The sequence below is a fragment of the Rhamphochromis sp. 'chilingali' genome (genome assembly GCF_963969265.1).
Source record: "Rhamphochromis sp. 'chilingali' genome assembly, chromosome: 8".
Taxonomy (NCBI): domain Eukaryota; kingdom Metazoa; phylum Chordata; class Actinopteri; order Cichliformes; family Cichlidae; genus Rhamphochromis; species Rhamphochromis sp. 'chilingali'.
In genome coordinates, this window is record NC_137935.1 from 41,126,744 (window position 1) to 41,149,876 (window position 23,133).

General features: G+C 44.8%; 1 protein-coding gene across 2 annotated transcripts; it reads left to right on the forward strand.

Annotated features, from left to right (window-relative positions):
• The first annotated feature begins 332 nt into the window (after positions 1-332).
• LOC308401801 (porphobilinogen deaminase-like) lies at positions 333-9,229 on the forward strand. Of its 2 annotated transcripts, none has more exons than XM_080890231.1 (14): positions 333-629; positions 2,278-2,331; positions 2,590-2,662; positions 3,749-3,798; positions 3,960-4,015; positions 4,339-4,416; positions 5,018-5,095; positions 5,181-5,256; positions 5,749-5,862; positions 5,936-5,974; positions 6,061-6,180; positions 6,268-6,321; positions 7,248-7,334; positions 7,423-9,229. In XM_080890231.1, the coding sequence occupies exons 1-14, from the start codon at positions 606-608 to the stop codon at positions 7,594-7,596; spliced, it is 1,077 nt and encodes a 358-aa protein (XP_080746357.1). In that variant the 5' UTR covers positions 333-605; the 3' UTR covers positions 7,597-9,229. The 2 variants fall into 2 exon arrangements, with proteins under 2 accessions (XP_080746357.1, XP_080746356.1); XM_080890230.1 differs by lacking the exon at positions 333-629 and adding an exon at positions 1,978-2,129.
• Positions 9,230-23,133: the final 13,904 nt, after the last annotated feature.

Genomic DNA, 23,133 nt, shown 5'->3' on the forward strand with positions numbered 1-23,133 from the left:
GATCCTGTATTTATCTCACTGCGGAGGATGTTGGTTTTTCAATCAACAAATATTTCACTGTTCCATTAAATTATACAGTAACAACGTAAGAATATGCGTGTAATATATTTACTCCCAGTCAGTGAATTCACTGACGCACTGGATACGCCCACAGGTGTGTATGGTAGTTGGCATAAAAGTCCAAAGTTGACAGACAGGTTTTTATGGCCACGTCGTCAGATCACAAAAACATGACACAAGACGTCAGCTTTTAAAGTAATCATTTTAATACTACCGGCGGATATTTAGCAGCCGGAAGTCAATTATTGCGCTTTCCCTTCTTAAACAATAACAATTTTGTTTCTTTTAAACTTCCAACATAGTCACACTTGAAGTCGTGGATGTGAGCACCCACGCCCGCAGAAGCAGAAAGGTCAGGCGGGACCAGGAAATGACCTCTAGCCGGTCCGATGACATCATAGCCACCACGCTCACTCATACGCGGAGCTGTTTGAGACGAGTGCTCGGAGCTCATCCAGGAGTTTGGGTGTCTCTAATAGTCTCTGTGTCCAGAAAAACACGCTGCTGATTCGCGCAACACCGGCGGACTCAACCGAATCACCGACATGTCGGAAGAAGCTAGTTCTCAGGTAGGTTTTCTTCACTGTTCTGTCAGACTTGCTGCTCATTCAGCGTTCACGCGTTGTGTGTAAACTTCGTCATCACGTAGGGCTCGTTGATTGGCTGACGTTTGTGCTTGTCTGCGGATTCTGCTCTCCATTGGACAGGGGGCGGTGTCAAACGTGACAGACAGTAGCTGTAAAAAGCTAAACGTTTTAGTTTGATTTGGGAAGGTTAAGATCAGCGTTGGTCAGAAGCAGGCCGCCAAACAGAGTGCTGGCACCGAAACACTGAACGCTAACCTTACAGGCTGCCTGCTTGTTCATTTGCTAGCCTTAGAGTTCCGCGTGTTAGCTATAGACACCGAAAAACCCCACCGCCACTGTTTTCCCCTCTCAGACTGAAGTCACTCAGAGACACTGATACTGAGTTCACTTAAGCTTTTATATTCCTCCCTCGTGAAATGGGCAGCACTGATTTTGCTCCTGCCTCAGAGTTACGTTGATAAACTTGGAGGTGAACGCATTTAAAAGTTCAGCATTTTATTAAAATGACACTTGGCTGTTATGTCACTGGTGCCGAATGGATGTTCGCCACCTGCTAACATCGGCTACACTATAACAGGTATGTTTCTAAAGGCGCTGAGTAAATACATGACAAATTAATCGATTTTTGGACGCAGTTTTCGGACAGACGGCTGGAAATTCAGTCTTTGTTTTACCCTTCGTAATACCCAGGGTTATGTCTGAGACGTGCACGGGTCAGGTGAAAAATAAATGAGTAAAGAGAAAGAAAATGTTACAAATAATTCAGATTTAATAGTAAGAATAATAATTTAACGATGTAATCTGCATGTAGCGCGCACAGAAATGAGTGAATTATCAGTTATTTTCATTAATAATTAAAACAGTCAAATCAAACATCTTGTGTGCTGTTGAAGATTATCATTTATTTTTATTAAACAACATTTTTAGTTTTAAACTACATCATATTAGCAAATACGGAAATACTCCCGTAAGTATTACTTTGTTTTACTCGGCCACTGCTATTAAAGTCTGACCAGGATCACAAGGAAATAAAGACTTCCGGTGACACGCTTAAGATCAGTCTTTACTCTGAGCAGTGTTTGCATCTTTGCATTTATTTCAGCCTTGTGTGTCCCTGATTAAAAACAGCCAGCAGTGTTATCTGGATATTTCTGTTTGAAGAGGAACGTTTCCACTCACACTCTTCCCTGTGACCACACCCTGTAACCAGGACCCTCCTAAACTGCCTTTTGTAACGGACTCATTGAAAAGACACACTTATCTGTGGGAACCAGAGATATTAGAGGTGGAGGTCCTTAGTGGGGGAGGAGTTAGCTGGGTCCAGTAAGAAAGGACACTGTTTAGTAGCAAGAGGCTATATGACCTCAGCAAAGCTCCTTACCAGGACGCAGCAGTCAGTCCCAGACACACAGCACACAATAGCCTCTACAGTGCAGAAGCTCAGTGTGGATCATGGAGGAAGGACCTTACAAGTACATCAGGGTGAGGCCAGCAGAGAGGGATCATTCATTCGTATTTTAAGTCAGAAAGTGTAACAGTGTTGTGCTGATTGAACATATGAGGAATACATCTCGGAAGCGAGCGAGTGTTTGTAAAATCTTGTGGCTGATCTGGTTTTATGTTCTGGCAGGATGGAAATGGCAAAGTTAGCCGAGTCATTCGAGTGGGAACCCGCAAGAGCCAGGTGAGTATTACATTATTATCCAATCAGGAGCTTCAAATTCAGGCAGGTTTGACTCTAATGTAAAGCTGAACTTACAGATCCCGAGTGTCGGTTGTGAATTATCTGATTTGAAAGCCGCCTGGACCTCCTTTCCACAGAGATAAAACAATCCTGCCTGACGAGTGTGTTTTTATGATAACTGTCTGTCATCTGCTCTGTTCTGCTGATTTAATACGTGTGAAAGGACAGTGAATGCAATGAGTTGATCTTCTGTTGCAGCTGGCTCGCATCCAGACGGACAGCGTGGCCGAGACGTTGAAAGAGCTGTACCCTGACATCCACTTAGAAATCGGTAAGAAGGCAGCCCCTCTGTCTGTGCAGCGTTTCTGCTCTGTCTCCATGTTTCTGTTCAGAGTGAATGGATTACACACATGTTCTTACAGCTTAAGTCTTAAAATTGAGTCTGAATCTGTCCACGCTGTCACTCCATCCTCACCGCACTGAACACACTGAAGTTTGTGTCTTTGTTCAAAGCAGCTGGTGACCTCGTGTGTTTCCAGAAAACGTCACTGAACCTGAACGCGAGCAGCAGTCCAGTTAGACTGTTCCTGCGCTTTTAGCCACAGATGGAAACTAAAAACCAGGAATTATTGAAAAAAGGAAATCCATCATATTACATAGAACAAGCAGTGATTTTGAATATATCGTCCTATTAAAAGGCGGCGTGCACTGATAGCGATTTTGATTGGCCCAGAATATTACCATGTTTAAAATGCCAGTTTTATTCTTCTTTTTTAAGTCTGATTAAAATAAAGAGGAATGGTAACTTTTTAGAAAACAGTAACTAAAACGTTAAAAAGTATTTCAGTGTTTGCAGACAGTCAGCCCACTTTCATGTTCAGTACTTTCTCCTGGGTTTTTCCTTTTTCTGGAGACTGAACCAACACAAAACGGATGCAGCAGTCTTTATATGGATCTGCACATTTAATCGATACCACCACCTGTAAGTCTGCTACCAAATTCAGCAACTCTACTTTTTCTGTTGTCGTCCACTCTCCCACTGCAAGAAGTCAGCATTAAAGCTGTTCAGCAGGAACAAAATGGCTTTACATGATGTCCAAATATTGCATAAATGCCTGCTGCTTAGTGCTCACAGGGATCCCTCTCAGGAGGGAGAGCCAGTTTTTCTCAGGTTTTGATGCTCAGAAAAAAGTTCTCAAATTTGAGGATTTGAAACTTGTTCCTAGAAGCTAAATTACCAACAGCACCATTGTGTAGACAAACAGGATTAATGGCAACATTTTGTGTCTTTACATTTGTTACTAGTTTCCAGTCCGTTGCCTGAGACGGTGCGTTCACTGCCCTGTCTTATAGGGTGGGAAAAGTGCAGCATGCGTTACTGTCGACTCGTCTCATGATCTAATCTTTTGTGTTCCAGTTGCCATGTCAACAACAGGAGACAAAATCCTCGATACTGCTTTGTCAAAGGTAAGGCTTCCAGGAAGTGTAACGGACATGACTGCTGCCACCTACACAGTCTTGTCAGCGCTGACATGAGCTCACTGCTTCATGAGCAACAGTGCAGACCAAACGCTGCATGGAGGTTCTTGATAAATGTGAAGCAGTTAATGGGAATCTGTCTCCTGCAGATTGGTGAGAAGAGCTTGTTCACCAAAGAGCTGGAGAATGCACTGGAGAAGAATGAGTAAGTGTGACCTCTGACACTGCTTCACACTTCCTTCCTATTTTCTCTTCTTCAGAAGCGCTCAGCTCGAATAGTTACTCAGCAGCCTGTAAAATGTGCACATTTTAATGGTTAAAAGAAGAAGCAGCCTAATACCAGTATAGGAACCTGCTAGTTTCAAGAGTTTTGCAACAGAAAATACAGAAAAGCTGTGTGGTGTTAGTCCACAGGAGCATGTGAAGTGCATGCAGAGCCTCAGATGTAGCAGGTGGGCTCTGGTTGCTGCGTAAATGGCTGCATTGTGGAGCTCATACATGCGAGTGCATATCCTGTGTGTGCTTCAGGGTCGACCTGGTTGTTCACTCCCTCAAAGACCTTCCCACCACTCTGCCTCCGGGGTTCACCATCGGAGCTGTGCTGAAGTGAGTCACTCACACACTTCTGACTCTTACAGTTACTTTGGATGCATTTACTCTTTTCAGGACAATTTCAGTGCACCCGGCACCTCGAGGTCTTCACACGGGTAATCGAATACGTTCTGCTCTTAGATAACCTTTTATGACTCCGGGGCTCCACTTCATGCTTTTGATTCACAGGATGAAGGGTATAGTACAAGGGGCCCAGTCCCAGTCTTCGAGAGCTACTGTCCTGCAGCTTTTAGATGCGTCCCTACTCCAGCACAGCCGAATCAAATGGTTTGATTACCTCTTCAGCATGCCATCAAGTGTGGCAAAGGCCTGATAACAAGCCATTCATTTGATTGAGGTGTGTCAGAACAAAGATGCATCTCAAAGCTGCAGGACGGTAACTCTCGGGGACTGGGCACCCCTGGTGTAGTGTGTGCAGTTACACTGTGCCAGTTTAAAATCGATGAAAAACAAGTTATTTCGAGGATTAGGTGTACCAAAGGTGCCACGCAGTGTGCGGAGCACCAGCTCGTCCTTTGTTGGGACAATAAGTCAAATAATGCTTGGGGTCATAGATCGTTGCAGCATTTGTGGTTGTGATCTGTGCGTCTTACAGGAGAGAAAACCCCCACGATGCAGTGGTCCTCCATCCGAGCCATGCAGGGAAGACTCTGGACACGCTGCCAGAGAACAGGTGCAGTCAGAGGGACCTGATCGATGCATTCTTATATCTGCTTACACTTTCCTCACGGCTAACACACTGGACTTCGTTTGTGCAGTGTGATTGGCACCAGCTCGCTGCGCCGAGCTGCTCAGCTGAAGAAGAGGTTCCCCCACCTGGACTTCAAAGACATCGTATCCTTCCTGAGAGCAGTCGCGCTGTTCCTGTGTTTATCAGCTGTTTGCACAGAGGAAACCAGCTCCCCATACACACAACCTTCTGCTGTCTCAACACCATAATGGCTAATTAGAAGGACAATAATTACCTGGATGTTACTACACCACAAGCAGCCATAATCTTCTGGGTAAATGATCATTTTCTCACGTGTGGTTACTGTGTAGTGTTAGCGAATACTATTTTTATTACAGACGCTGGAGTGCAGGTCACAAACACTCACAAACTGGTTTTGACTAGTGTGTGAACAGAGTCGGGCTAAACAAGTACACACAAAGAGGCCAAGCTAGAGGCTAACATCAGCTGATGTTTAGGAAATATATCCAGCTGCTAACAGTCCCAAACTGTGATCACACTGCGCTTGTGTTGATGATGATGACGGCCATTATCCAGTGGGTTTTGAGTGGGCAGTTTCTGGGTTTGGTGGGCTTTTCCTGAGCTGCAGTGTTCAGCGTGGGAACCTGAATACACGGCTGAAGAAGCTGGATGAGAAAAAAGACTTTGCCGCCATTATCCTGGCAGCTGCCGGCCTCAGGAGGATGGGCTGGGAAAGCCGCATCAGCCAGGTACACTGTGTGGTTATATGCAGCATGTGGGTGGCACTTATAGTCTTACAGTGTGATTCTTTCCCCCTGGTAGATCCTGGAGCCCGACGACTGTATGTATGCTGTGGGACAGGTAGGAACTGCCGAGTGGAAAGGTCAGGAATCCACAGGGCGGGTGGTTGTTCATGGCTCCCAATAAGGTGCATGTGTGTTTTTAAGGGGGCCCTGGCAGTGGAGGTTCGGGCCAGAGATGCAGACATCCTAGAGATGGTGTCCATCCTTCATGACCCTGACACTGTGCTGCGCTGCATAGCTGAAAGAGCCTTCCTCAGACGCCTGGTACACACACACACACACACACACACACACACACACTTGTGTGAATCTGTGATGACTCTATCATTTATTTGTGTGTTATTTTTGCAGGAGGGTGGCTGTAGTGTCCCAGTGGCTGTGCACACCCAAGTAAAGGACTCCCAGGTAAGAGTGTTAGTGACTGTGGCTCAGCACTGTTATACATCGTGCTCTTGTTAGCTACAGATCCAGCCCTGTACACACTTTATCTGCCACTCGTAGCAGCTGTGGGAGTATTTCCTGCCACTCTGCTGTGTCTCAACAGACTATTGGCACCAAGTGGCAAATACTCATATTTTATACTAATGGCCAGAAGTATCACAACAGTATCAATAATAAATGGTAAATGGCCTGTATTTATATAGCGCTTTACTCGTCCCTAAGGCCCCCAAAGCACTTTACACATCCAGTCATCCACACATTCACACACACACTGGTGATGGCAGCTACATTGTAGCCACAGCCACCCTGGGGCGCACTGACAGAGGCGAGGCTGCCGGACACTGGCGCCACCGGGCCCTCTGACCACCACCAGTAGGCAACGGGTGAAGTGTCTTGCCCAAGGACACAACGACCGAGACTGTCGGAGTCGGGGCTCGAACCGGCAACCTTCCGATTACAAGGCGAACTCCCAACTCTTGAGCCACGATCGCCCCTAATACACAAGTGATGATATCAAACAGCTGCTATGGTTCCTGCTCAGTTTAACTCATCAAAGAAAACTGCTCTGTTGTATCTGCTGTGGCTTCACAGTTTTAGGTTCTGTTGATGCAGTGGCGTGCTTCAGGTCACAGCTGATGGGCGCTGCATGCTGGGCCTCAGCAGGCTTCTGCAAGACGACTGAACTGTAAATGCAGGGATATGATAATCAGAAGTTTAACTGTGACTGATCACTATCCTTAAATCATTAGCAGTCGCATGAATATGGAGACAAACCAAGTCCTGTACTGGTACCTATTTGATTCTGCAGCAGCGGCCCGCTCTCATCTGATTTTAAAAGCTTGTTGTTTGAACGTGTGAGTAACCCGGAGAAATCCTGTATGCTTTTGCAGCTGTACCTGACGGGGGCGGTATACAGTCTGGATGGCTCAAACAGCCTGAAGGAAACCATGCAGGTCAGCATCGCTGTGGGGACCCAGGTAAGAGCTGCGTGCATTGTGTTTCTGCCACGTTACCTTCGTTGCACATAGGAACCTGTTTTCATAATAACGTGCGTTTCTGCCACAGAGCTCAGAAAAGGTGGACGAGCAGGTCCAGCGAGTGGGAGTCACGGCCAACAAGATCCCAGGTAGCGTCCAGGACGAGGCCGAGAAGCTCGGCGTCGACCTGGCCGACTTACTGCTCAGCAAAGGAGCCAAGGAGATCCTGACGGTGGCCCGGCAACTCAACGACGTCAGATAGGTCTTCCTGGCTGACAGCGGGGCTCCAGAGCATGCAGGCAGTCGCAACCTGAGCTCCATCTAATGTTGGTCTGCTGACTGTTTGCTGCATGAGGTCAGGACCTGTGGTCAGGGTTGTAGAAAGCTGCTAAACTGGCTGCTATTATCCGCTCACTGAGAGTCCCCGCTGTCTCGGTTCCTGTGCGTTCTCACGCAGAGAACCTCATGGAACCTGAGCCACGTTTGGTAAGAAACACGCAGTGGCCTTCAGACGTTGTTGTCAACACTTAACAGCACCAGTGCTGGCTGATATCAGTCTGTCAGCACTGCCTTCGTCTAATCATTTGTTCCCAAAGCTCAGACCGTTTCATCCACATCTGCTGTCGTAACTCACACAGCATCTTCTCGTTTCGACGGTGCCAAAGACGAGCGCTGTTCATTAAGGCGGACTGTCTGCAAAATTTCAGTTCACGCTTATGTTCACTTTGGCACACCCATTTGTTGCCATCACGAAAGAAGAGGTGACATCCAGCTGTGGAGGGCTGCTTGCTTCCTCATTAGCAGAGAGAGCATATTTGATCCACACACTGGGCTTCAGGAGTGCGTTCTTTAACACTGGTAGTAATGCACATGTGGCGTGTGTGTGGGGTTTAATATGACTGCAGCTCCAGCGCCTGCACGTTTTCACTGTCCTGCTCTGATTCTTAAAGCATGCACTGTGGTCTTTTGTAGTGCTTTGCTGGCCACAGGGATGCACTGATATCCATACTGTACTCACTGATGTGTGTCAGATTGACATTTCTGTTTTCTCACATTAGTCGACGTTCAGTGATGGTGTGATGCGGAGCTGTAAGTTCAAGGAGAATAACAAAACGACACAAAGGAAGCTTCCTGTATGAGCTCTCAGACAGGCCAGTGCATCCCTGCTGGAAGCCGATGATGGGGATGAACTGTGAGCTTCATTCCTGTGAGCGATGCTTGAAGACTCCCCAAAGCTGGACACGCATCATCAACAAGAAAACACACGTGATTAGAAAAGTTCCCAGTTTTTGTCATGATGAAGACTCATGCTGTGGTGACGGCCTTCGTCCTGTTACGTTGTTCTGACTTTCTGGATTTAGATCATTATGTAATATTGACAGTAGATTGATTATTAGAGCACCTCTGTTATATTTATGGAGTCTGTATGTCACGATCACTTTAAGTATCTGAAAGCTGATGAGTTGGTTTGAAGGTTTTACTGATCAGGACTCATCAGCTCACAGACGTCAGGTTAGCGGCACATAGAAGGTTTACGCTGCAACATGCTGTACCCCCCCCCCATATATCACAATGTGTTAATGATTTTTACTGTGATTGTCTAAGTATTATCTCATTTTGCCTACAAACTGCACACCTGCCTTACATGCAGCAGTCTTCACTCTGCATCATATATCCAGTGTTCATGGAATTCAATGTTCTTTTTCTAGGTTTTTGTTGCATATCTGATTTAAACCTCCTGAGACAATGAGAGGTCATGTTAGCCATATTTGTTTTCAGCTTTAATTTCTTTATAACATAGAAGACTGTTGTACTCAGTAATTTTCCCACAGCGCCGACTGTTCAAAACAAAAGGTCGTCATCAAGAAGCAATAAAGTTACTGTGCTGTGAAAAAGTATTTGCTCCTTCTTATTTTTTTATCATGCACATTTCAGATCATCAGATACATTTTAATATTAGACAATGATAACTCGAGTAAATGCAAAATGCAGTTTTTAAATGTTACTCTATTAATGGGGAAAAGTAACGAGTTCAGTGTTATCAGCCACGACCAGGTCTTATTAATGTCTCACGTGAAAGGTGACGATCTCACAGAGCGACGTGCTGTGGCCCGATCTAAAGAAACAGCCAAGGAACACGATGACGGACATCTATCAGCCTGACAGGATTTACAGGCCCACAGTCAGAGCCAGGATCCACACGTGGAGAAAACCTGGAAACTATCAAAAGTAAGCGGCTCACCAAAATTACATTAAGAGTGCGTCAATGAATTATCAAGCAGGTCACAACAGACCCATAACTCCAACGATCTCTCCACTGCATATGTGACGGGGTGGACGGATAGTCCAACATAAAGGCTCGTCTCCCAAAAAACCACCTTGATGATGAATGAATGTTGGACAGAGCACAGAAACAAGTGTTTGGGTGAATGTTGTGTGAAGTGCTCAGAGGAAGAACCAGAAGGTTTAACTTTGGGAGAACATTCTGTGCACTGACGAGGCAAAAGCAGAACCTTTGTGGGACACAAACATCTGGAATAAAAGTAACGCAGCATTTCAGAAAAGGGACATCAGAGGTGAGGATCAGAGGATTCCCAGCCACTGCTGGATGTTTGGGGTTTTCTTGAATCGCGGATGGGAGCATGGGATGAATTAAACTGGACTCCGATTCTGCATCTGTACTGGGAGCATGCTGTTTTCAGCTGCCCACTGTGAGGAACTGTGACGTGGCCTAAACCTGTAAGCAGCTGTTTTAGAGAAGGACTAGAAACCCTGGATCTTTACATGTTGCACTTCACTGTATCCCAGCAACTAAACTCTGAATGGAAGGAGGCGTCAGAGTTTTTACATCTTTACACTGACATATAAATGTGTAGAAATGAGGACGGGGTGAAGGGCGTGCTAACTGAGAAGGAGGCAAGTATTTCCTACTTGAAATCAGTCTAAAGATGCTAAACCTTCTGTGTGTTGTGAAACATTGGATAATCTCACAATGAGTCCGTTATGAAATTAGTGCCTTTGGCTACTCAAAATATATCTCAGTGATTCCTGAGATTAGGGACAAAACAGGTTTTAATTTTCTAAAATATATTTTTTGATTTTTCAAAAACATATTTACATATAGTTGTTACACAAAGTTGTGTCTGTCTCACCATGTTTTGGTCTCCCAGGTGTAAGATGTTTTAATAATTTATGTTTTTGCTGGAGAAGTGCAAGGTTTTTGTCAACACCGTCAGACACAAAGAAATGCAAATATATATATTTTAAATGAAGTTGTTTCAGCTATTTTGACTATTAGCAGCTTCTTTGTTCTATTGCTTATGCACATGTGTTTTCAAACTAATTATACCAGGTTTAGAAGTAAGATGGTTTTGGCTTTTTATTATTAGAGTTACAGTCATACATATTTTCAGAAGCTTGTATTTAATCTCTATAAGAAACAATCATATTTAGCAGCATGCAAATTACACATTTATTGAGAAAATTGAGTATTTTTATTGGAAGATCATGAGGGAGGAAAATATATGTTTCTCCAAAAGAGAAAAATAAACAAAAACTCCATATTATGGAGTTGACAAGGTGCTGACGGTGGTGATGACACACTAGTAGAAAGCAAGATATTATTTCTTTCAAAATGACCATTAAACCTTAACAACCTTTGTAATATCACAAGACGCATCATAACAATTCTGTTTTTGCACACGTCAAGTTCTGCATCTTAATAGTTCACCAGCAAGTAGCCGCCTGCTGCTGATTCCTAAAGTTCTCTGTGGTTGTGTTTAGACGCTGCTGGACTTTCTCTCCTTTCGTCTCTGTGCTTGTTTCCAAAACCTTCTCTTCTGCCCTTTTTCTTTCTTTATTTTTCCCTCTTTCACTCTCTTTCTCCATCTTTCCCTTTATGAGAAAGTCTTTCTTCAACTCAGGCTGGCTGTAAATTTTTTCTCCTTTTTTGATCCTCCCTGTTCCTTCTCTTTCGTTCCTCTGACAGCTTCCCCTTTGCCATTCTAGCCTGAAATGTACCATCTTGTAATTACTATAATTTTTCTGAACCATATGCATTTATACAGATTAAGGATGAATATTCACAACACAATTATGTATTAAGCAATAATCCAGGTTGAAACTCGGCTGCAGATCCCAAAGTCAAAGGAGCTCTGTGGCATCACTGAGAGTTACAAACTGTCTAAATTCTTTCATCTTTAATAAAATGATCAGTGAGTTAGAAGTTAGCTCGCTGGTTTCCTCCTACATTCCAACATGAATGAAGACAGCTGTCAAACGTCAAACGTCACTGCTGTTTAGTTTTCTAGAAAACTAAACAGCAGTGACGTTTGTCGGGTTACTGAAGTTGGGCTAGCTGCTATATAGTGATGTGCTAGCGACACAGCTATGTTAGCATAAACACAGTGAAGCTGGAGGATGAACACCAACTTTTTTTCCACCAGATAAAAGTTAATGCAGGGTTTCTGATGGTTAGGCTGATCACTGACTGTTTTTAGGGGCTTGTTCAGATTAAATAGAACAAGATAAAAAGCATTAAAACATTTTAGCAGCACAACAGGCTTAATAAACACAGAGTAGTTTGGGTCCGGAAGCAGGATTCATACATCAGCACTTAAAGACCAGCTCTCGGGGCAGAGATAGCTCAGTAGATGCCACATGATTGGAAGGTTGAATGTTCAAATCCAATGAATAGTGGCTATCCTGGATTGGTAGCTGCCCACTGCATGAATGAGTGAATGGGTTAAATGCAGAGGACTAAGCATTACAGGATTAATAATGTATACATAAACAATGAGATTCAGGATATGGCAAATTCGATAATATTCGACACATCTGTAAAGCAGAAATATCAGTGAAATACACAGGAAGTAATATGACTGAAATATTAATAAAAATAACTTAATATGAATGAATGAATGATGAATAGTACACTTTCTGTCAACACCATTAGAAAAAGGGTCAACACCGTCAGACAAAAATCCTGATGGTGCTGACAAAATACCCAACTTTCTCTCAAAACACATGTTTTTCTGACAGAAGCCATCTTGTTTTTCATCAGCTGCTTACGGCCTCTACAGTCTACCTAAATGAAGCTCTTTTCACAAAAACAATAATTAAATCTTGCATTTCATCGACTTTGGTGTTGACGCACTGTGGTTGTGACACAGTTTTAAAGGTGTGTCATAAATGAAATAAAAATAAAAAGACCTCATGGCATGAGTATCAAACAGGAAGTGGTAAAGGGGTCCTCAGAGTGTAAGCTGCCTGTTAGGTATTTTAGTACCATGGGAGCATTTACTGGATATTGTTTTATAGTGACATTATACAGGAAAACTCTGTCATTCAACAAGGTTGAAATACCACAGAGATCACTCCCTCAGCTACATTAGTTTCTTAATCTTTTAGACGCCTGTTGAAGGCCAAATGGTTTGTTTCAGATTTCACTAATGAAAGAACTCTTCGTTTTGTGCCTTGAAAATATGTCGCTGAAATAATCACAATTGTAGCTGAACTGATACACTACACAAAGGATGCTTCTTCACCCAAGGGCAGGAAGATGCTCCCTTATCTTGGTCTGTACTGGTTTAAACTGATAAATCTGCTGTCTCATGAATTTTACCCTCTATATAAACTGTTGTACTTGTGAATAAAGTTGAGTCACTTTGGGAAGACAATCTAAAGCAGTCTCTGTTTTCTTGTTCTCCCAAGCTGCTCCCGAGCTGCTCGTACTAACACGCTGAATGGCATGCTTGAATATTACTTGAGAATATATTTGACTGTGTTACAGACTAAGGGACATTCTCTGCTGATAGACGTCCACGCCTCGGAGGAAGCCGATCCACGGATTAGGCCCTGGAAAACGTTTCCTTCACTGCCCACAATAATTCCCGAGTTTTTTGTACTTTTAAAAAAATCAGATGGTGTTGAGAAAAACTCTGGACATGATTTTAATCACTTAAAAAATACGTAAAAATAAAATTTCAATTGCATATTTTGATATTATATAAGGTAAATGCTTAGTGACGAGAGCCGTGATGTTTAATTTTACATTACTTTTAATTTTTTTCTGTATTTTAATATTATCACACCTGCTTCTGGAGAATGGATTTTTAAGGTACTGGTAATGAATTGTACCATTTAAAATAAATATATATGTATAAAAAATGCTAAATCATACTTTTGTTGTGTAAACATTGCCTTGGTTTGTCTCTTAGTCAGTTGGGTAACACTTGTATGCATATTTTTAACCCCCAAAATTGGGTTTTATCTGGCGAACATGTTTTGTCCCTTATCTCAAGAATCACCGACCTATTATATATCTATAATATATTTATAGCCCTGTGATGTTGTATTTGAGCAATTCTCTTTCTCAGATCTCACTTAAGGCACATTTAATGTTAAAGGCACTTTTCACTCGGATAAATCGTATCACTTTATAATAATGTCACACTATTAATCATTAGTCAGGTATTAGTAAGTTTGTAATTCATGATTTTTATGCCATTACTCTTCCTTAGTATGCCATTTTTAAATACAGACTTATCACTATGACTATAATTATGACTGTGGTTATTGCGAGCAGCGCTGATAGCTGTAAATGCTGTAACAGATTGGCAAACATGCCTGTATTTATGAATGACATACTAAGGAGGAGTCATGACATATATATGATGTATTAAGTGCTTACTAATACCTGACTAATGCTTAATTGTGTGACATTGTCATAAAGTGCTACCGTGTGAGTAGCACCACCGTGCTATTGCTACCACCGTATGAGAGCTCAGCGGCATTATTAAATAAATAAATTCAATTCAAAAGTAACTTTGACATTTTTGGTGTCTTCGGTGCACAAGAAGGTAAACTTGGTCCATCCTGATTGAAACGCTGTGACCGGCTCAGTTTGTCCACACGTTCCAAATTCTGTTTGGCAGTTTTTGAACGTTTGGGTGCAAAAGCAGCCACGTTCAGTCTAGTCCCTGAGGCTCTCTGCCTTTCACCTGTTAGATGACTTTCTACATGTTGATCTTCCGCTCGGTATTTCTGCTGTTGTGCCAAAAAGGGATTTTAGGTATTTGCCTACAAACGACTGCCCATATTTAAACTGCTGTGAATGACTTATTAGACTACAATCTGTCAAACATGTATCCTAGGAGGGACGTCAAGTTATTCTGTGGCTTAATATTTACCTGGTAGCACTTGACAATAATGTCACACCTGTAAGGTGCTGTTTTTAGGGCTGAACGATATATCGCATTTGCGATAATATCGCGACATGATCAAGTGCAATTTTCTAACCGCAAAGGCTGCGATTATACTCTGGACATGTCCAAATTCATGGGCTGCATCCTCCTGAGGCCGCATTTGTAGACCGATTACGTCACAGCGACGCGCCGAAGGCTGTCCAAATTACTACCATATCCCAGAATTCATAGCGCGGCCCAGCCAAACTCCAGTTTCCAACAATGGCGGCCGCTACTAAGTTTTAAAATTACTCATACTAATCTTTCAGGGTCACAAAATAAACTTTTAAAATATTTTCAGGCGAGAAAGTAGCTGTGTAAACATCAAATATCTGCTCGGTTTATCAAGATATCCCATATTTGCAAAAGTGCTTCGACGTTTTCAGAGGCGTCTGCTACCCACCAGCTCGACAGCTAGCCGGGAGCTCGAGGGTTACTGATGCGGCCGAGAACGGCACAACTCCCGGCACATCATTTTCAGATCACCGCGGAGTTTCGCTGCTCGGGTTAAACGTAATATATAAGTCACTTAGACAACCTAAAAATGTTATTGTTGGGCTTTTTTCAGTGTTTTGTTTGTTCGTGAGTAAATCGGTTTGGCTGAGATTAAAGTTATTAGATTAGATAAAATAAAACTTTATTAATCCCCCGGGTGGGTTCCTCCTTGGTTTTCACACAGCTGACTAAACGTCAAACAGAAAACTTATTAAACAGAAGTATGAGACAGTCGAGAGTTTACACCAGTGTCTGGTTATATTTTAGATAGCAAGAAGCAGACGGCCGAGTTTATTAAACTCCACCGAGACAGCGGTGACGCTAATCAGAACTAGACCGTCCAATTTCACGCCTTTAAACTTTAAAGGCGTGTTTGTGTGTGTGTTTATACAATTGCTATTATGTTTGCACTTTATGTGTAATGTTACTGACTGCAGAGATCAGTAAGATGTGTGTATTTTTTATTTATTACTTTTATTTATTTAATATTATTTTTTAATTGAATGACTGTCTAGTAGTTCACAGATGTTGAAAAACTGAGTGTGGTAAAGCCACTGATTTTTTTTATGTATATTTCTGCAATCTGCACATTGTACTGACTTTCATTTTAATGTTTACACCAGGGTTCCTTGTCAGCACTTTATGCTCAGATGTTTGTAAGCTAAAAATAAACTATTGTGTATGTTCAAATATACTGTTGTGATTGAAGAAGTTAAATAAAAATGTCAGTCATCAATTCATGCATCACCTCATGTCATCATAACAGAGGTCTGTCTTCCAGGAAAGAACAGTTTAAAATTAATGTAATATAGTATTGGCCATACTATATGATGTATTGCTTGTCTTTGTTTAATAATACAGAAGACAAAGACCTTAAAAAATAATCGCATATCGCATCGCAATCGCAATATTGGGGCAAAAAATCGCAATTAGATTATTTTCCATAATCGTTCAGCCCTAGCTGTTTTCATTCACTGACGATGTGAATGTAAGTCCAGAGCGCAGTGTCTAAGACACATTTCACTCAGAGCTCCAAATGGATACCCGCTGGTGGTTCGAGGACAAACGAACAAAAACCTCCCGATATATTATCTTGGAAACATAAACAGTGCCATTCTGTGGTGTCTACATTTCGTGGGAGTTTGCTGTGGAAGATTTGGGTTTGACAGAAAAGCGGCAGGATTAGTCCCTAGGATGTATCCTGTGTTGTGTTGATAAAGAAAGTGAAGCTAACAGCATCAGAATCAGCACATTTAGACAAAATCGAATGTACCGCATGTTATGTTCACATTTAATGGGACAACACAGTTTTAATCTTCCGCTCTGTGGTCCCTCGACTTGCGTGATGACACCCTGAGCAGCTTTTCTTCCTCACATCCCCTCGTCCAACCAAACTCCAGGCGTCCATACCGGGTCTTTCCGCAGAGCTGTGCAGTGACAAAGTTGTGCTGGGAACTCACTGGAATGATACGGTAGAAGCAACCGCCGGCTGTCTCTACGGTGTCTTTCAGCTCGATTTTCTGAACCACCCTCTGATGTGCTGCTGCCAGCTGAGGTTGAGGTGGGGGAATATCTGCCACGAGCTGCACGTCAGTAGCAAATGTGTGTGCGTGCTCTGAAATGTGTAAACGTGCTGCCCGTGCAGACTGGAATCCATGCAGAGAGATGAGTTTGTACAGGTTGTTTCTCCACTCGGCCATGCTTGGTCCCGAGGTTTGGAGCAGCTGTGTGGAGCGCTGAATATGAGCAGCGGACACTGTACTATTAAATGTTGGGTCACCACCCAAGTCACTGCTTAGACTTCCCCCCAGACAAGTGGCCTGGACTATGGAGCGTGAGGGCACATTGGCAGGGGAGCTGTACAGTCCACCTTTCAACCCGCTCTCAGCAGCATTAGTCTGAAGTGTGGAGGAGCAGGACTGTGGGTTAGGATGGTGCTCAGAGGGGACACAGAGTTTTCCAAGATGTGGCAAGTTGTTTTTGAAGACTTTGGACTTCTTGTAGAGGGCCAGCACTCTGTTATCGAGGCCAGCCTGCACATGGTTAGCTATGCTGTTGTATTTGTGTGAGAAAAGGAGGAACCTTTGATCCTTGATTGGTGACGGTTCTGGTTGTGGTTGAGGATCCTCTGGAGCCAGCAGTGGAGAGTAGGTTTCATTTTGCAGCTCTACGAACATGAAAAGGGCCATAAAATGGTTAAAAAGCTTTTTATGACCACATTAGCTGTTCCTATTTCAACTGCACAAAACACAACTAGTCCCCCAGAGCTATGGAGTGAGGGCCTTCTGGGGGTGCCCAGTGTTGACTTCTGCTACAGCCACATGAGTTTAAGTCTTCACACTGAACATTATTCTTGTTTCCTTTGATTGGTAAACCTCTGCTCATGTTTACGTTTCTCAAGCTCTTTGTTTTTTTCATACCTTTTCCAGCCGTCTTACGATTTGATGCTGCTGTATCAAATTTTTAAACATTTGGTTTTCTTTCCACGTTCGATTGGAAATACAAAATGCATTTATGAAATCTTCAAATCACTGTATCCTAGATTTATTCACATTTTACACAGAATCCATCTTAGGTTGGTTTAATAACAGTAAAAATGATCAATATTTGTCCCTGTAAAACTCTACCTTACCTGGTCGTTCTGTTCTGCCTGTTTTCTCCTGCTCGCTCTCTTTCCTCTGAACACATCACAGTCAACACAAAACAACTAATATCAGCCAACGAGTGACGTTTGTTGGAGTGAAGGCCCGTCAGCGTCTCTACCACCTCAGACGCTTGAGAGACTTCCAACTGCCCTCCAAGGTGCTCAGGAACTTTTACTCCTGCACCATAGAGAGCATCCTGGCGGGAAACATCTTAACCTGGTTCGGGAACAGCACCATGCAGGACAGACGAGCTCTACAGAGGGTTGTGCGGTCAGCTGAGCGCACCATCCGCTCCGAGCTCCCTGACCTGCACTCAATCTACAGCAGGCGGTGCCGGACCAAGGCCAGGAAGATGGTGAAGGACCTCAGCCATCCCAACAACAGACTGTTCTCTCTGCTGAGGTCAGGAAAGCGACTCCGCTCCCTGAAGACCAACACAGAGAGACTGAGGAGGAGCTTCTTCCCGCAGGCGATACGGTCTCTCAATCACACACCACACAGTACTGACCCACACATATGGTTCTTACACACACTGGACTTTCTGGACATTGTTTCACTTCATTACTTAAATCACTTTAAGCATATTTGCACTGCACAAGACATAATGTGGATTGCACAACACTGGACATTATATTCTTCATTTCCAGTTAATACTTGTACAGCTGCTGTTATTGTGTATATATTTATTTATATGTCTTCATACATTCTTATATAGTTCTATATTGTGTATTTTGTTGTACAGTTATTTTATTTTCAACTTTAATTTATATATTTTATCTTATTCTTTCCCAGTTAAATTTACCCTTTTTAATTTTTCATATTTATTTCCTATCTTATTCATAGCCTTTTCCTTTTTTGTTTTCTTTAGGTCACGAGCAGTTGTCCAAGCATTTCACTGCATATCGTACTGTGTATGACTGTGTACGTGACAAATAAAAATTTGAATTTGAATTTGAATTTGAATTTGATGTTCACAGAAGTATTGCTGACTTCTAATACTTCTGACGGGGAATCATTTTCTCAACGTACTTTTCTTGTTTGGTCGGGCTGCCCCTCATCCTTCCTCTCGCTCACATCATTCACTGCGAATGAAAACTGACTGTAAGGAAGCTGCCATAGTAACACATTAATAATGCCATATGGACCATAGATGGTATATAAAACATGGACGGAGCTTCTGGGTGGGACAAATGAAGCCAGTGTGGAAATGCTTAAGCCTGCAATCTTTGTGAGGTAACAGCTGTGAAGAAAAGCAGTCTGCTTCTACAGGAGACTCTGTGAAACAGGTTTCTGTCTCAGCCTCAGTGATCACTGTCCGCCTGAATACACATATGAACTATTTTTAATAAAACTTGGACATACTATGTTAGCAGCTCATGATTAACAACCCAACCAGCCGGGATGTGGTCTCACAGTCAGACTTGCCCCTCCTCGTCACATCCTGGTTTTGTAACCAGGATGGTGGAGGCAGGAACACTCCTCTCTCAGGGATTTGGACTTCAGAAATAGCGTCGTGGTCGCTTTTATACAGTTTAACATAGAAAAGTCGTTTCCCTCAGTTGAAACTGTATCGTAGAAACAGAGATTTGTAGTGTTATATTGACAAATGTAACAGAAAAACACACTTTTACTAGAATGTGGACTTAAACTGCGTCCATGTAGGAAACAGCTAGCAGTGATGTGGAGACCACAGGAAGTCAGCAACACCACAAATGACTGTGAGCAAAAAAGCGTGTGTCCTGAGATAAGTTTGAGTGATGGCTTAGGCGTCATATAAACGGACGCAGCCTCTGATGTCACGTACGCGTGCAGGTTAGTCAGACCTCCAGCTGACTGTTTAGCCGTCGTTCTCTGACGTCACATGAAACTCAGGTTGAAACTTAAGGTTATGTATATAACCCCGGTTCTCTGAGTAGCATGAGTGAGTGTCTCACTATGGGAACGCCTCCTGCGTGACCTCATCAGAAGCTCAAATACCATTACGCCAGCCCTTACAGGCTGGCTAGGTGACGCCCATGTCAGGAGGGGCCAGTGCCTCCCTATATAATAGGCTGACATAGCGTCAGATGTCATTCAAAACAAGCCCACCTCTTCCTCGCTTCCATAGCAAGGAGGGCGGTCTGGTGAGACACTCACTCATGCTACTCAGAGAACCGGGGTTATATACATAACCTTAAGTTCTCTTTCATAGCATTCGTTTCGTGTCTCACTATGGGAGAAATACTGACTCCTGGATTGCCAGACATGCCTGTTAAGAAGACAACTGTCCCCAACAGCACTTCACAGGGGAGAGGCCCCCACCCGGGAAGAACCTGCACTGAGGACCGAATGTGCTAGGTTAGGTGCTGTCACATCTAACCTGTAAAACCTAGCAAATGTATGAGGTGAGGTCCAGCATGCAGCTGCACACACCTCCTGAATAGAAACTCCCCTAAAGAGAGCCCATGAGGTCACCAGACCTCTAGTGGAATGCGCACGTAAGCCAGCAGGGGGCTGAAGGCCCAAGGCAATTGCCCCTACTATCCAATGGGAGAGGCGCTGTTTAGACACAGGCTTTCCCATATGTGGTTTAGCCCAGGACACGAACAGCTGGTCACTTTGTCTGACACTCTGGGTTCGGTCCATGTAAATGCGCAGAGCACGGACTGGACACAAGGTATGCAGCCGCCGTTGCTCCTCTGAGAAGAAAGGCGGTGGGCAAAAGGCCGGCAGTTCTATAGGGGAACATGTGCCGACAACCTTCGGGACAAAGGCAGGGTTGAGCCGCATACAGACCCACGTATTATCCGAGGAGAACTGAATGCATGACTGATGCACTGAGAGAGCGTGTATCTCTCCCACACGTTTAGCAGAAGCTAAAGCAATTAAAAGAGCCGTCTTCAAGGACAGAAATTTCAACTCAACCTGTTCCAGGGGTTCGAATGGGCAACAGGAGAGCGCAGCCAATACTGTGGGAAGGTCCCATGATGGAGCCAATGGCCTAGACGTAGGCAATTTACGCCGTGCACCCTTCATGAAACGGCATATTAAGGGATGCTGGCCAACAGTCTTTCCCTCAAAACCAATATGGCAGGCTGAAATTGCTGCCAAATACACCTTGATGGTGGAGAAGGCTTTACCCTTATCAATCAGGGCCTGAAGAAATGACAGAATCACAGCCACCGAGCACTGAAAAGAGATGGCCTGTGATTCTAAGCACCAGCTTTCAAACACATGCCACTTATGCTCATATAGCGTCCGAGTAGACGATGCTCTAGAACACTGAATAGTGTCGATAACACTATGAGGGAGCCCCACCGTGTTCAGGTTAAACCACTCACGGGCCAAGCCCACAGAGCCAGCCTCTCTGGGTGGGGGTGGAATATTTCCCCCTGTGCCTGAGACAGGAGGTCTCTGCGTAGTGGTAACAGCCAAGGTGGGCTGCACAGCTGCTGAAAAATCTCCGCCAGCCAGTGTTTCCCTGGCCAGTGCGGGGCTATCAGGATCATATAGTGACTTCTCTCCCTCACTCTGGCCAGAGTTGGAGAAATGAGGGCCACTGGGGGAAAAGCATAGAGGAGGGTTCTCGGCCACTCGTGAGCTAGAGCATCCACCCCGAGTGGAGCTCTCTGATCGTTCAGCGAGTAAAACAGGGGACACTGAGCATCCTCCCTGGATGCATAAACGTCCACGGTCGCCTGACCGAATCGCAGCCAGATCTGCTTCACCACCTCCGGGTGAAGCTTCCAGTCCCCATACAGCGGGTTGCCCCTGGAGAGAAGATCTGCTCCAAAGTTCAAGATCCCCGGCACGTGAGTTGCTCTCAGTGACAGCTGGTGAACACTGCTCCAGACTATCAGTCTGTGTGCCAGCGTGTGTAACTTGGGGGACCCCTGTATGAGAGCATTTGTGTGACAAGTCGCTCCCTGGCGGGTTGGGGCTGCCACCAGCCAATCGTCGATGTACGTGGCCACCCGAATGCCCTTTTTCCTGAGCGGGGCCACTGCTGCCTCGGTGCATTTCACAAACACCCTTGGGCTCAGTGAGAGACCAAAAGGCAGGACTACAAACTCGTATGCCATCCCCTGGAAAGCAAATCTCAGATACTTTCGGTGTGGGGGATATATGGGGATGTGGAAATAAGCATCCCTCAGGTCGATTGATGTGAACCAGTCGCCCGCTCGTACAAACCGTAGCAGCGAGGCGTGCGTCAACATCCTGAACTTGTATGTCCTCAAATGCCGGTTCAGGGCACGGAGATCCAGAATGGCTCTCATCCCCCTCCCCCCTTTCTTTGGCACAAGGAAATACCTTGAATAAAATCTGCTGTGCATTTCCTCGGGAGGGACAATTCTTATAGCTCCTTTGTCTCTCAAGGTGGAAATTTCCTCCAGGAGAAAACTGGCAGACTCGCTCGGAGCACGAGAGTAAACAATTTCTTTGAATTGTGGTGGAGCGACACTGAATTGCAGCCTGTAGCCCTTTTTCAATGTCCTCAGCACCCATGCTGACTGAGTGCAGGTGGCCCAGCTCTTCATGTGGAGAGACAGAGCGCTCACTGGCCACTTCACCGAATATGGCGTTTTGGCGCCCCCTTGTGGTCGCAGCGCGAAACATACGCCATTTCGGCGTCCCGTCACCTCTCTCACAGGCGAGCGAGGTGACGGGCTCATCTGCATCATCACAGCCGTGGAAACGCGAGTCTCCACGGGCTGCGTTATGGCAGACGGTGCTCCGTTTTTCAGCATGTTTGATTTTCTCATGTGTTTTGCAACACTCGACAGCGCCCTCGGCAAACTGCCTGGATGCGCGTGTCGGGGCTCTTTTAATACAGAATGCATGAGAGAAGTGCTCGTGAAACAACACTGCGAACTTTGGCTCTCTTTCCCTCTGGCGGGTCCGGTGACAGGAACGCCGGCCCGAGTCAAGCACTCTGTGTGGAACATGTCCCGTTGAACTTGCTCTGGAATGGAGCTGGGAGGCGGGAGGGTGGCCCATGAAGGGGGGAAACTGGGTTCGCTCCCGCCTAGAGGAGAGGCTGTCAGGCCGGCCGCTTCTTCCTCCTCACGATCGCGGCAGCGGGGGGAGGAGGAGGGGCCGCTTGAGGTCTGGCCTGGGGAGACTGCTTCCGAGTCCATGGATTCTTAGGGGCCCCGGCAGCCTGGGGGGCTGCTTGCGTCTTAGGCACTTTGGGAATCCTGAAAGCGGGGACCGGGCGAGACGCTGCCTGCGCGAATGACTGGCGCGGCGCTGCTGGGGTGGCGTGCTGGGCCCTCCTCGGCAGGCAGAGTTTCAGAGCCTCATCATCTCTCTTTTTCTCCTCACATCTCTTCTGCATGGATGTAACAGCCGCACCGAAGAGACCGTGAGGGACGACAGGGGGGTCGAGGAGTTCCTCTTTTTCCTTAGTCGTCAGGTTGGTGAGCCCGAGCCAGC

Bases quoted from the DNA above. Each gene is read 5' to 3' on its own strand.
- LOC308401801 (XM_080890230.1), top strand. From the start codon at position 2,100: ATGGAGGAAGGACCTTACAAGTACATCAGG. The intron at 3,799-3,959 runs GTAAGGCTTCCA...TGTCTCCTGCAG, and splicing joins TCGATACTGCTTTGTCAAAG to ATTGGTGAGAAGAGCTTGTT. The intron at 4,016-4,338 runs GTAAGTGTGACC...TGTGTGCTTCAG, and splicing joins AATGCACTGGAGAAGAATGA to GGTCGACCTGGTTGTTCACT.